The sequence below is a fragment of the Poeciliopsis prolifica genome, unplaced genomic scaffold, assembly GCF_027474105.1.
Source record: "Poeciliopsis prolifica strain line A6 unplaced genomic scaffold, Auburn_PproV2 SCAFFOLD008, whole genome shotgun sequence".
In the NCBI taxonomy this organism is placed as follows: Eukaryota; Metazoa; Chordata; class Actinopteri; order Cyprinodontiformes; family Poeciliidae; genus Poeciliopsis; species Poeciliopsis prolifica.
The window spans coordinates 9,673,598-9,687,725 of record NW_026562383.1 but is presented as its reverse complement, the minus strand read 5'-3'; the positions used below and the strand labels follow the sequence as shown (position 1 = coordinate 9,687,725).

Below are 14,128 nucleotides of genomic sequence, written 5' to 3'. Positions count from 1 at the left end.
TTTCTTAAATTGATTTAAATGATGAGTAATTATTAGAATAAGTTTGTGATTTGTTCAGTCAATGTCAAACACAAATTTATGTCATGCAACGTATAGGGAGGAAACCTTTTGATGATTCAATCATGTTCTTTTAATACAAGACTTCAAAGTACCTGCTATGAATAAAATGAAATAATGTAGGAGAAAATAAAAAGGAAAGAAGAGTAATGAGAGGGAAAGGAAAGGAAAATTTGATAAAATAACAGAAAAGAAAGGAAACAAAGATGAGAGGAGAAAGCAAAGAAAAGAGGAGAGAGGAGAGAGGAGAGGGCTGGACTCCCAGTCAGTAGTTGGCAGTATTCAGTTCATAAATTGCTAACAAACAAAAAAAAAAACTATAGCAGGAAAGCTAACAGCTTCTGCGTTCTTCTTTCGTTTGAGTCGGTAAGTGTTTTGGGAAACGTAGTTTCATTGTTATATATCGACAATATTTTACTCTGTGCGTATCTGGAAATAATTATATATACATGTATGCTTTGTGATTATGGTTAGCGAGGGAAACTGGGAGAAATCTACTTCTATATGTTAGCTTTGTATTAGCACGCTTACAACGTAATCTAAGCTAACATAGAGCTAAATGCGTTTTAAATGGATTGTTTGGTTTTGAAACTTTTGGTGTTTTGCGAAATAGTAAATTATGCCCCATGTGTTTATAAATGATGTTGGTCAAATTGGATAAAAGAAAATATTGTTTATGAAGCACGTGAACTGGAACCTTCAGTCAGATTAAGACATTAGTTTCTAGGGAACCTACTTAAAGTATTTATTTCACGTGTTGTGTTTTAATTTTAGCCGATTTTTGGCTGCAACATCATTAAAGCAAATGGATTGGTTAAGTAAAATACAATCCATACGAAATACACAGTTGCACAGTGGGTCAAAAAACTTCAACAGGAAGCGCTGGTGAAACTGAGCTGCTGATAGTAACCTTTTTATTGTAAGAGTTTCAACAATAACATATAGTCTGTAAAATTATGATTCCTAAAAACAGCGAAAGGTTACAGGCTACATAATTTTCAGTGATACTGGTGTTTCACTGAAAATCTACAAATGAAATATGATTCTTTTTATGAATGTGAGGGAGGTATTTTTTTTCCCAAATGTACTCATGCTAAAAGAATTACAATACTTCTGATTTTCTCTCCAAGTAGAATAATTGTCCCCAAACCAAAATGTAATGTGCACCCACTGTGCAACTGTGTAAAACAAGATATTATTTTCTCCTAAAACATTGTTTTAAAAAATCTGAAAAAAGCTCTGATTTGTTTTTAGTTGCTCGATATTATCATTTGATGGATAAAACAGTAAATCAAAGTAAAAATGACCAGATTCTGGTTTCCAGACAATAGTTTTCTCTGCATTTCTGTTGATTGTTCTACAAGTAAAATTGTCTGTCATACGCTTTTTATGCTCTTGTTTTCACACAGGAATTGGTTCCAAGTCTAATTTTAACTGGACTGACTTGGTTCAAGTGGTTGAGTCCATCCAGACGAAAACATGGATTTCCAGCATCGAGCCGGAGGGAAAACCGGCAGCGGTGGGGTGGCCTCTGCCTCCGAGAGTAACCGTGACAGACGTGAGCGCTTGCGCCAGCTGGCTCTGGAGACCATCGACATTAACAAAGACCCCTACTTTATGAAGAATCATTTAGGCTCATATGAGTGCAAACTTTGTCTGACGCTTCACAACAATGAGGTGAGAATGCAAATGATCAACTGGCTTGCGCAGTGTTTTAGATTTATGGTTATGCTTCCATATGTTTGTGCACTTTTTTAAAAAAAAAGACAACTTAAAAGTTTCTCTGTTGTGTTACAGGGTAGCTACTTAGCTCACACACAAGGAAAGAAGCATCAGACTAACCTGTAAGTGCATCTCACTCATGCTTTTCCAAATGCAACATTATTTTTCTTGCTTTGGAATATGTATGTTTATATTTCACATTTATTGGTTTTTAACTATAACTATGTATATAATTCTGTTTGTGTTGCGATACCACCTACTTTGTCATTTCTGTGGCTCAGGCAGCAGTACGATGCTGTGTCACATGTTGCCCTCATCCTATTGATGGTTTGATACTTTGTGTCTCAGAGCACGGAGAGCAGCCAAAGAGGCAAAAGAAGCGCCTGCTCAACCAGCTCCAGCCAAAGTAAAAGTTGAGGTCAAGAAGTTTGTCAAAATTGGTCGCCCAGGATACAAAGGTAGGCTGGCTGTGCAATAATCAAATCAGGTTCATTGTGGTTTTCTCATATTTTGCTAATGGAATGCTTTCTGAGTGCATTATGTGTTTATTCTTCTTCTTAGTGACCAAGCAGAGGGATCCAGAGACCGGTCAGCAGTCGTTATTGTTCCAGGTTAGAACTTGAAATGAAAACCAAAATCAGTTTGTTTTGGGGAAAACTCCTCAAGGAAGATGTAGGATTTAAATATTTTCAGTTTCACAACTCCAAAAAAAACCCAAAAAACAAAAAGAGTGTAAAGTTCTTTTTAATAAGATGCCAGAGAAAGTATTAGATTATTTCCAACTTTATGGAGTATAAAGTAATAAGGGTTTTTATTTCCCCCACCTTGTTCTGTGCACTGCCACTCAGCTGGCTGAAAGAAGGCTATTACAAGTTTGATCTTGTAATAGCAAGGTCAAACTCAAACAGATGGGTTTGACTGGGGATATTTCCAGCCTTTAAAAAAATTATGCAAAGCTAAAGCCTGGTCGCTTATTACAATTATTAAACGTTTTTTACATCTCTGTAAAATAAGCGACTGCAAACACTAATGAAGCAAATAATTGTATTAATAACTAGGAGAGCAGCTGAAATATCCAATGTTCTGCACAGTAAGACAGTTTATTTGAACATGATTAAGTTTATGGTGCATAATCTGGGTTATTATAATCAGTATTTTCTATTTTTGTTTTACTAGAATTGTTTTTCTGTTTAAAGCATATGTCTTAAATCTGTGTGAATGTATTGTGGTTTTTACTCAATGTTATGCTGTGGGAATCTCACATTGGTCTGTGCCTAAGGAAAAATGAAATGCTAAGTGCATCTTTATTTTAGCTCATTAATTTTTTTGTATGTTTTTTTTTTTTTTTTTAAACCTAATCTTCCCATTTACTTTTTCTTTTTTTTTTTTTTTTTTTTGCAATAATTTGGACACATCCCCTACCAATTCTACTTAAAAAGCTGCTGTCTGCTCCAGATGTCAGAAAAATAACTTCCTCTCATTAGCAACCACTTTAATCTGAAAGGCAAACTGTTCCAAGTAACTTGCTGCTAATATTTCATATCCGTCTTGTTCAGATCGACTATCCTGAGATTGCAGAAGGAATCGGACCAAGGCACCGTTTCATGTCTGCCTATGAACAGCGCATTGAGCCTCCTGATCGCCGCTGGCAGTATCTGCTGTTTGCTGCCGAACCTTATGAAACTATTGCCTTCAAGGTGAACTACTCATTCACTTTGTGTAATTGTTACAGGATTTCTGTAAGTACGTAATTGACTATACTTTCCTTCATTCTGTCTTGAATGAAGGAAGACCTTCATTCAAGACAAGCTCTTCCTTCATTTATTCTGACATCCTGTATTTAAAGCTGCACCTGGACAGAAATGTTCCAGTTATGTTTATGGGGAAGTTTTGTATTTGTACTTTGAGAAAATGTGCAAAAGGTGAAATGCAAACTGTGAAAAATTGGACTTTCAAAGTATGAAAGCTGATTATAAATATATGAGTAAAAATTATGTCAAAGTGCTGACGGCACCAATGTAACATGTTTGCTCTCTCAGGTTCCCAGCAGGGAAATAGATAAAGCCGAAAATCGCTTCTGGACCCACTGGAACAAAGAAACTAAACAGGTACTAACACACATTCAATTATGGCAGTTTATCACCAAGTGAAACACACTGTATTAATTAATTACATGCAGATGGATGTTCGAAAGCCTTTATTATCTGTTGATTATAATTTTCCACTTGCAGCAAATGAATAGAGGGCATTTAAAAATACTAAATCCAATCAAACCATTAAAAAACTGTTTCCAAATACAAAAGTGAAATGTTGACTCGGTGAAAAGTATATTGAATGCCTTCTTACAATTTATTAAGTCATTTTTAATCTGACAAACAAGACTCGTCGGGATATAAATTTTATTTTATTGAATATGACTTTATGTTTTGACACCATGTTTTTGTTTTGTTTTTTTCTTGCGTGCAGTTTTTCCTGCAGTTTCACTTCAAAATGGAGAAAGGTATTTCCCAGTCCGGCGGTCCAGTTCCTCCTCCCGGCATGAAGCACCCACCTCCACTCATGAGCGGACCAGGATCTCGGCCACCTAGCGATTCTCTGCCCCCTCCTCCTCCAGGAGGGATGTCGGTCCCTCCTCTCCCACCCGGAGCTCCTGGCGCCCCACAGATGCCCCCACAGATGCCCATGCCCCCCATGCCCATGAGGCCGCCACCTCCGGAGGGCCTCGGAATGTCCAATTAATTAATTTATGGTTAATTAATCATAATAGTTTTTTTTATGATAATTCTTGGATTGTCAAAAAAAAAAAAAAAGCAGTGCGAGTCTGTTCAGTAGATTTTTTTGTTTTTTTTTTGTTTTTTTTTCAATTTTCAGGATAAAATATGTTCGGTCAAATCTCCAACATGGTTTCTGTTTTAACACCAAAATCAGTACATAATGTGAGCTGAAAACTTTGTTGAAAAACAGTTTTTTCTAAATAAATGTCAACAAAAAAGTATTGTCTGTCCGTTGTGACTGTGAAAATATTACTGTACTGACCTGTTTGAAGTCAAAAGGACAAAACTTCAGATTTAATCTCTAACAGCTCCTCACACATCATTTTCAGGTTTGTTTCAATACGTCAAATGTTAGGATTTTTTCCCCCCACTTCTTAAATTACTTTTTTAATCCAATTCAAAAAGTCATTTATTTCACAGTGATGCATTTTGACTATGTTCTCCTGAACCTTTAAAAATTACACAACGCCAAAGAGGGTTTTTCCTACAGAACTGTTAGCTCATTGAAAACTATGTGCTCATATTGCATTTGCTGTCAGTTGTAGGTTTGGGTTCGACCTCTGTATGTTTCCTTTCCCCCTTTACTCCATATATTCTCAGTAAAACACGTTTTGGTTGTTTTGGACATGTGGGCGGTTACTCTTGTCCTCTTGGCAAATATAATCGGCTTTAGCTTAAAACTTGACAGCAAACTCGAACATGAAATGCTATAAAATTTCTTTCTGGAAAGCTTCACTGACGTTTAACATGATAAAAGGATAACCTCAGCAGGTGATGTGGGTCGAATCGTCACTCGCTGGAAACCTCACACTCGCTGGAAACCTCACACTTGGCCTCAGGCAAGTTGAGTTTGTTTCTTTTGCCACTCTTCTTCCAGACTCTAAAACGTCCAAATGAGCAGAAAAATTTATTTTCATCTGAAAAGAGGATGTTGAACCACTGAGTAAAATGCTTCTCAGACATCTCTGGTTCAAGAGTTGCACAGATCACAGAATGCGGCAGGTAGCTCATGTCCTGCATGTGTCTGTGTGTGGCGGCATTTTAAGAGCTGACTCCAGCCACAGACCGTACGCCATAAATCTCCACCAATGGACTTTATTTCACTATCCTGTTACAGTGGATTTGAATCGATGTTAGTGGAAGATAGTTTTCTTCCACTAAACTATATATATTAGTATGTATCTTGTATGTGACCTGAACAACCAGCTTCTTCAGCAGCTCCCTTTTTTTCAGTGACAGCTGGAGGTCAGTTCCAGTTCCAACATCTGTTCATATTGTGGGTTTAACATCTGCCGTAAAAATCCTTTTTTTCATGATCTCCTGTAATCAAATTTTCGGAGAAAAAATCAGATTTTCTCTCAGAAAAACTCTTTGGGTTTTTAGTAGTTGTGGATCATCAGCAGTAACAGAGATAAACTATTAAAACTGCATAAAACTGCATGCATCTGCATGAGTTTCAGTTTTAAATTTTTAAGTAGTAAAATAAATTCACCTTTTGATGAATTCACCTGACCTGAATTCACCTTTGACCTTTTGAGAGTTCACCTGATATGTGCAGATTTCAGCTAAGCAGTCAATTTAGAACAGAATTTTTAAAAACATATTCTCCAATAAGGAAGCAGAGAACATATTTTGCTTTCATTTTCAGCTTGACACATTAAAACAACTTTCCATGGAAGCCCCACTGAGCTTTAAAACTTTTCTGCCTTGTGATTAGGAAACATTTGAGACTTCATTTGATGTGTAGTAAGAGCAGAATACAAATTCTGTCATTTTTTTTATTATTTCCCATCTTGCAGCTTATTTTTTTTTTGCATTTGTCTCCTCTTCTCTTTCATCCCGTTCGTCTGCCGCCTCTTCAGGGTCCTCTTTCCTGGCTTTCCCTCTCTTGTCTTTGATTTTGTTAGCCTCGGCTTTCCTGGCCCTCCTGTCCTTTAATTTCCCGTCTCTTTGCTTTAAGAGTTTTTTCTCTGGCAGCGGCCTGTTCCTGAGACCTCTCGATGTTCGTCTTGTTACTTCTCTCTTTGATTTTCTTCTTTTGATCTCTTCATCGTCATCCTCATCTTCGTCTTCATCATCAAGGTCTGGCAGCCACCAAAACACGACTTCCCATAGAGACGTCTCTGGCTTTAAGGAAATGAAATGTGTCTAGCTTAGATGGGCTTGTCAAAGTCACAGTGATGAAACTCTTGAGGTTTAATTGTAAAACCTGCAACAGAGACCAGCTCACCTCCGGCAGACGGCCTCTGTGACGTAACTCTGATCGTCTCATTGTTAGTCCAGCTTCCTCTTCTTCCTCTATTGTTACCTGGCCACGTAAAGTTTCTGTGGAATTTTGAAATACTTCATTTTCTTACATTTATTTTACAACTCAGTCATTTCTATGTACTTCTGCTCAATATCTTGAAACCAGGGATCATTTCCCATCATGCTGCAAGAGACAGAGTTGGCAAATTACTGAAAACATTTCAGCTGCCCATCAGCTAATCAAAGATCAAGAACAAAAGATTAGAAAGTCCAAACCTGAATATTTAATATGGCTTTCGTATTACTTTCTGTCATGCATTCAGATTCTCTTTTTCCCCAGATGCAAAACACAAAAATGCCCTTCTGTCTTTGAAAGTGCAATGACTGTTGAGCCATTTTAGATTAATTATCACCTAGAGGCACAAAAAAGTTCACATCTGTGCTGAGCCAGATGTCCTGATGAGCTACCTGTGATGACACCAGCAAGTCCTTGATGCTGACTACAGCCAACAAGTCAAAAGACTCTGTCTGTGTGAGAAGGGCTGCAAAAGAACATCTCTAAGGCCTTGTTTCCTTCTATCTTTTCTTGCAGCACCAAAGGTGGGATGTTCAAAGGTGGATAAATTTTATTTTCTGACCAGAAGATAAAAACAAGTCATGCCGAATTCCAATGTCACTGGAAACACCAGAAGATCCCACGGGACAGGTGTCCTCTATGTGGACATGAGTCCATTGTAACTTGGAGCTTTTCCCTTTAGTTGAACAATTGAGCTTCAAGCCAACTATGAACATTTGCATCAAGCATGTCTGAACTACTTTTTGAAGTGATCAACAAGAACATCAGGGTCACTTAATTCTGCACCTTGTGTTTCATTTAGTTTTTTATTTGGCCCTAAACTGATGAACAGTTTAGTTGTGTTTTTTTGTAAATTGTCTGCTTAATTTTGTTCATCTCATGTCCCTGAACGTCAACGTAAAAGCAGGTTAAAGTCCAACAGCATGAAATGCAGATAGTCTGAACTTTTTTTCCCCCCAGAGTTCATATTTTGATCAGAAGTGTACTTTTATGTATTTATAGTTCATTTATAGTTTAGTCTACTTGCCATGAAGCTTCTGGAAGCCTGAGGTGAGCACCAAGATGGCGATGGCTACAAAAAGACAACGGTTGAGGGTGACGTTTTCCCAGGGTGTCTCTACTTGACTCAGGTTCTGGATCGAGAGGGTTTTATGCACAGATGCTGGAAGAAAAGGGAACGCTTTTAAATATTGAACTGAAAAGATTGACGTGTTTTAGAGGAGGTATGTAAATTACTCACTAAGTTTGGTGACGCTGGGTTCTCTGGGGAAGTTCTTAGGTTCTGATATTGGTTGCAGAGACAGAGGAGGCACTTCCTGTCGCAGAACAACTTAGTGATAAAGGATCTCAGTATGAACCACTTTTGTAAATGTTGGTTGCTTCCAAACTCACCTCTCTGACTTTTCTTGCAGTGTGCATTTCTGAAATAAAAATAATAAATCCACTGAAGTATCACACAATAAAACAACCAATAATAAAGGGAACCCACCAGAATAAGCCCTTAATACTATATTTGCAGGCTTTCATTATGCAAACATGTGACTGGTAAATGCATGTGTCATTTCTGTGAGGTTCTTCTTGGCAATGATGTGTGAAACTGAAGTTGCAACCTTTGTCGACTTTTGTAAACCTTTTTATCAAAAAGGACATGTTGTGAATTTACTTCTTTTCGTTTTCTCTTATTTTATAATATAATTGAACGGAATATAAGGTTAATCTAAAATGGCGCTGGAGCTCAGTGGCAATGGATTGCTGTTATTTTGAACACAGCTGAACATGCAGGCATCAGTGAGTCAGTGTGTGTGATTTTGTACGTGCCGCCACTCGCTCTGCGGATCTGTCGAACGGGTCTCTGTGGAGGAGCGTCCGCCCTCGGTGGCCATAACTCCTCCTCAAATGTCTCATAGCTTTCCTCCATTCCTCCCCTGATAAAGATAAAGACAAAGGAAGACAGAAGCAGCATAAATTGTTATTCTTTTATTTAAACTATGCCTGAAACTTCATGCATGCACATTACATAAGGTTGTAATCAGACACCAGTTTAGCACATGATATCTTTTCTGATTTGAGAACCGCTAAAAACACTATTTAATATTCCAAGTGCTAAGGTTATTTATTTCACTATTTTTACTTTTACCCACACTTAAAAAAAAAACAAAAAAGTCAGAATAAATCAGTATTCAGCTTGGCTGCACAGACTGTCAAAAGAAAAAGGTTAATTTCTCCCCTTTATGGACAAAACTGATTCCTTTTTCTTGACCTTCACATTGAAAGATGAATGCTGTAAGGCCCTCCTGTCTTACATGACATTTCTACACGAACACTGAGCTAATGTCCTTGTAGGCCTATAAATAGATGGAGCAGGGCCACCCAGAAAGACACATGGATTGACAGTGTAAAAATACATGAAAAGAATATGTTGGCTGTAACAATTGAATGCTATTAAGTCCATTTGGTGAAAATCTCCTGACAGAAATAAGGACCTACCTGCCTTGACATTCGGTGTTCCTTGTTTGGAGTCAGGAAACCTTTGTCACGGGGTTGTTGTTCCTCCACAGAGTCTCTGGGCTGTCTGACAGCCAAGCACAGGTGCAGGAGGATGAAAAAACAAAACGTGTTGAGTGAGACAAGCTTGAAATCACCATGCCTCCTTCAGCTGTTAGATATTATGCTGTAAAGTAAGAATAAAGACAAATATAACCTGCCAAGTGAAGGTATGTAGAGACAGTTTTACTTAACAACCAGAACTTTGCTCACATAAGTTGTTATTATTGACTTTTTAGCTTTTGTTCTAAGGTTTTTTGTAATCTTACAATGCTTTTAGGATAGGGAATACAAACCCTTATAATTCAAACTTTGATCCTTGATCTACATGGAGTGTCGTTCAAGGTTCTTTAAACCTACTTGATCCTTAAAAGAAAAAAAAAGACAACCTATTTACTTCAGTGTTAAAATATATACTCAAAAGACATTAAGTGTCAGATGTTTTTTTGTGGACAGCCTTTATAAATGAAACCTGAAAACAGCAACAACAAACAAACTATAAGTATGATGAGGGAAACTGGGGGGAGGGTAAAGTGAACAGAATAAAAGGTACGAAACAGTTTTTAAGATTCTTTTATTTATTTTTGTTTCATATTCACCCAGAACTGTAAAATACATTAATAACTGTCCACACTTTCTCCACAATTTTTCCAAACTTGCTTTCACATTTTTATGGACGATAAAAAAGCACATTGTTTGTGGTTAGGTAATATAAAATCACTGAACAAAAAGGGCATCCTTTGCACCATTAGTGTCGTTATGTTTGATTATTTTATTCTGATTTTCCATAAAAACACAAAGGGGAACTTATAAACTCCTGCCTTTAGGTTTAAAGACATAGGAGGCATCAGGTGCTGGGAAACGACCCACATGCAGATTTCTCCACTTCTCTGGTCCAGGAAAATGTGTGGCTGTCATGTGGGGTATTCACCAGCAGAGAGCGCCACTGTTCTTGAATGTCACTTTGCTTTTACAAGTTGGGTTACAGCTCAAGTCTGCTAAAAAAAAAAAAAAAAAAAAAACTCAAACAAATTAATTTCAGTCTTCTGAAAAACCATAACAGTTTCTATAGTTTATCTTGAGACCACTGTGATTCATTGAATTATGTTTCTATTGTAGCTTTGGTGCATCTCCCTATTTCTTTCATTTCCCCCCCAAATTTTTTTGACAGATGTTTGCAAACTGTGTGTTTTGTAATTGTTTGAGGGAAAAGGCTAGCAGACAGCGAGCACAAATCTCTATGACCAGATGTAGCAATGACTGGGTTTTATCAGGGTTAGGTGGTTTCAGGCCACCTGTATGTGGGAGTGCAGTGGAAGTGTTGGTAAACAGGCTTGTGGCGATATATGTTAGTGACTCATGCATCTGCTGGTGTCCAGTTCCAGATGAATCACACTTTGCTTTATCCATCTGTAATCCCAATTGGACACTAGCTTTGCAACCTTTGATATGTGTAAACTGGTCAAAAGATGGCAGAGAAATACCCAAATCAGGGACATATGGCTGAACAGCTGGCCTGCGGTACTTTATCTTCTGTAGTGTGATGTCTGGCTTTTTATTCAGCATAAGGTCAGTTTGGTGGTTGTACTAAACCAGCCTGTGGCTTGCTTTGCTACATATCCCGCTTCTAAACGTTAATTCAAGTTAATTCCAAAATTAACGCAGCCTAAATTGAAGAGTTTCTATTCCAAACTCCTCAGTAATACCAGTTATGTTTCATGTTGCTTTTCCATCTTCTGCCTGCACTCAACCCTCTGATCTTATTAGACCTTAAAAGGAATCAGTAGTTTCACTTAACACTGGTGGAAAAGGCAACTCTTTGGTAGAGATTCATTGTGAAATGAATAAGCCTTTTGAATGAAATGTCTTCGAAAAACAAGATATTCTTCTATTTACACGGGATTGGTTGAAAAAGCCTCAACCGAAAAATAGTTAATGAATTTGCTTCTTATTATCGACTCATTTTAACTTTGTGCTTGTATTCCAAGCACTTTTTGAGAAAAAAACTAAGAAGGTTAAAGTGACTCTTTGGGGTCAACTTTTTAAAGGATGGTTTGAGGTGAAAAACAGCCCCTTGTGCAAACATTTCAGCACATTAAGTGAGCAAACATCGCTCTCGGCAAAAATCTAAGTTCCAGATTGTGGCACCAGAGACCCGATGAAGCTTTCTGTCCCATTTTGTGTCCTTTTTTTGTCCTTCCACAAAAGAGGACAGCCTAAGCAAGCAGCTCATAAAATATTATGGGGAGGAAAGACAAGACGAATATAGTTCTTATCAAAATTAACAGTTTGGTTCTGTGTTTGGATTACTATTTGATTGTTAAAGACAAACCCTAGTCAATTAAATTATCATTTTTTTCTTAACTGTTTGGAGAGTTGATGTGACTAAAGCAATCTCTTATTTCGGCTTACCTGGTTACAAACATTCAGAATCATTCAGATTTCATGGCACCACCATAATCTCATTTTTAAAAGAAGCTATAACTAAAAAGCCTAATGTAACTAAATGTGTTGGAGGTGGAAAAGAAATCCCACATTAAGAACATGTTCTAGAGTGCTACTCTATAAATCTGGTCACACACTGTCCTAACACCTGCATCCGACAGGTAATCGCTTAACCTGTTTTCACTCCATCCCAGTTTCTGCCCAGTTTCCAGTCATTTATCTGATCCTCTTATTAACCTATTTCCAGCTTGATGTCTTGCCTGTTGCTCTTGGTCCCTTTTTGGCTTCTGATAATTTTGTATTTATTTTATTTTTATATTAAATAGCCTCAAAATAGAAAAAAGTAAAATAAATTTCATGTCTTCTCCATTTTTGGATGTTGATGACCCTCATTGTGGCTGGATTTAGTCCCAGAGTCATCAAAACTGCTTTGTGATCAGTTTAAGATTCATAGAAGTAATTGATTTGATATTGTTTCATATCCCTTCTTAAATTTATTCAGGTTGGTTCAATGAAGTGTTACTTTTTGAGATCGTTTGATTTACTTCATGTTGTCATATAAGTTATGTGGGAAAAAAACAGCAGAAGTAATCTCCAAAGCAGCAGTTTGATTAATAGTTGTCTACTTCACAAAGTAAAGAGATTTCCCTGGAGAGCAAGTAGTTCAGCCAAAACATTGTCCTTATCTCAACTCATTTCTGAATCCTGAGCAAAATGTCAGGTTGAACAGAAATGAGGTCATAAGACATGAAGTGCATTTGGTAAGCAGAATAAACAACCCATCTATGTACTTACGAATATTGCTGGTCGGGTCTGTTGGAAGAAACTTAAACATCTTACAGAGTCTGCCAGGGAGTAAATCCAATTTCACAGCAGAGTAGCAGCTTTTCTCCCCTTACACCTCTGACCTTTATCAAACAGTGGCAACATAAAGAACATATAAAAAATGGATGAAAAACATTGCATACCATTTGATTGAAACCTTCTAGGGGAACCAAACATGTAGAAGATGAAGATTGAATGTTCTTGTCTTGCCAACGTGGTCAATGCCATTTGGACATTTTTTTCATGGCAAAACTGTGGTTTCAGATAATTTTTTGCTGCATTTCTAGTCTATGACATGAAAGCACAATAAAATACATTGAGGTTTATGGACATAATGCATATGAACACTTTGAAAATACATTGTAGCCAATAGTTTCTAAATGCATCAGTTCTTTCTTTTTCTGGACCACACACAGTTGTCCATTTTGAGTGGGACACTTTGGACCCACAATTGGAAAAACTTATATTCAAAACAGGAAAGATTTAAGCACTATGTTTACTCAAACCCAGAAATGTGCATTTTGCTAAATTTTGAGAACTTTGAGAAAACCTACAAATCTATTGACTCAAGATTACCAGAAAGCTGACTCACAATACAGATATGAAGGATGACTCGAGACTACTGTTTCCTGAAACCAGCAGTTGTCAACCATTGTGAGTCAACAGGACCCAAGTAGCAGCTCTCATCTGCCAGGCAGTCTCACAGGGCAACCTTTCTACCCTCCAACATCAGTATCTGCCTGTGTGTTTCGCATCCTCTGTCACTATTGTGCTGACAGTGTAAAACTTCTACATCTGAGGAGAAGTGACACCAGATCCATGAGGGCTCATAGTCATTGTCTTTTTGCTGTTTGCCTTTCTCTTCGCATCGTCGGACCAAAGGCTTCATGTTCTCCTGGAGCTGCTGTGGGACTCGTTTGTTTCCCACATTCTCTGTATGTCTTCAGGCGGCTCGTTGAAGCTTTGATCTCCAAGAGACCTCGACATGTGAGCGCACGGGGCCTGGTGGTGAAGAAGGACGGACCCTTCTGCTGCTCAAGCCGCGCCCTCAGGCAGATATATGTTCAACTGTCTAAACAATGTGATACTCTGCCTGTCACATTTTTATCACGGGAGAGGAAAGGTAAAAATCCCGAGAGACGTCTGGGAAAGAGCCAGAGGAAGGTCTGGACATACATTACAGTGGATGGATGATTTCAGAGAACAAGATGAAAGATTTCCCCCTTGTGCGGGGCATGTGCCTCTACTCATTGATCTTTTCCTTCCAAAATATCTCCAAGCCTTTTTCGTCATCACTAAATAAAAAGCACACAAGACATCAGGGAAGATGTGTGAACTGAGAAAGGAAGAAAGAACCGTAATTTGTGTCATTACATGGACTAGAATCCAGTCAATATTGTTTGACCATAAATGCTCAGGTCTGAAATATCATCTCTTT

At 37.8% G+C, this 14,128-nt stretch overlaps 2 protein-coding genes across 6 annotated transcripts; one reads left to right on the top strand and one right to left on the bottom strand.

The window, feature by feature from the left end:
• The first annotated feature begins 363 nt into the window (after nucleotides 1-363).
• Nucleotides 364-4,774, top strand: sf3a2 (splicing factor 3a, subunit 2). Its single transcript, XM_055033231.1, has 8 exons — nucleotides 364-423; nucleotides 1,467-1,734; nucleotides 1,855-1,901; nucleotides 2,128-2,237; nucleotides 2,341-2,390; nucleotides 3,336-3,476; nucleotides 3,819-3,887; nucleotides 4,246-4,774. Exons 2-8 carry the CDS (start codon nucleotides 1,537-1,539, stop codon nucleotides 4,516-4,518), a joined length of 888 nt encoding a protein of 295 aa, XP_054889206.1. The 5' UTR covers nucleotides 364-423; nucleotides 1,467-1,536; the 3' UTR covers nucleotides 4,519-4,774.
• A 1,521-nt stretch (nucleotides 4,775-6,295) lies between these two features.
• LOC129361586 (uncharacterized) lies at nucleotides 6,296-9,450 on the bottom strand. 5 transcript variants are annotated; one of them, XM_055032512.1, is made up of 7 exons: nucleotides 9,364-9,450; nucleotides 8,691-8,801; nucleotides 8,269-8,297; nucleotides 8,117-8,192; nucleotides 7,904-8,038; nucleotides 6,784-6,878; nucleotides 6,296-6,680 (listed from the first exon to the last, which is right to left on the bottom strand). In XM_055032512.1, the coding sequence occupies exons 2-7, from the start codon at nucleotides 8,779-8,781 to the stop codon at nucleotides 6,354-6,356; spliced, it is 753 nt and encodes a 250-aa protein (XP_054888487.1). In that variant the 5' UTR covers nucleotides 8,782-8,801; nucleotides 9,364-9,450; the 3' UTR covers nucleotides 6,296-6,353. The 5 variants fall into 5 exon arrangements, with proteins under 5 accessions (XP_054888487.1, XP_054888486.1, XP_054888488.1 ...); XM_055032511.1 differs by having other exon boundaries at nucleotides 8,695-8,801; XM_055032513.1 differs by having other exon boundaries at nucleotides 9,368-9,443.
• Between the last annotated feature and the right edge of the window lie 4,678 nt (nucleotides 9,451-14,128).

Excerpts from the sequence above, each read along its gene's own strand:
- sf3a2 (XM_055033231.1), top strand. The coding sequence starts at position 1,537 with ATGGATTTCCAGCATCGAGCCGGAGGGAAAACCGGCAGCGGTGGGGTG. Across the intron at positions 2,391-3,335 it reads AGCAGTCGTTATTGTTCCAG|ATCGACTATCCTGAGATTGC; the intron begins GTTAGAACTTGA and ends CGTCTTGTTCAG. Across the intron at positions 3,888-4,245 it reads GGAACAAAGAAACTAAACAG|TTTTTCCTGCAGTTTCACTT; the intron begins GTACTAACACAC and ends TCTTGCGTGCAG.
- LOC129361586 (XM_055032509.1), bottom strand. Across the intron at positions 6,879-7,903 it reads AGGCTTCCAGAAGCTTCATG|AAACTTTACGTGGCCAGGTA; the intron begins GCAAGTAGACTA and ends AAAATTCCACAG. Across the intron at positions 6,681-6,783 it reads ACAGAGGCCGTCTGCCGGAG|CCAGAGACGTCTCTATGGGA; the intron begins GTGAGCTGGTCT and ends ATTTCCTTAAAG.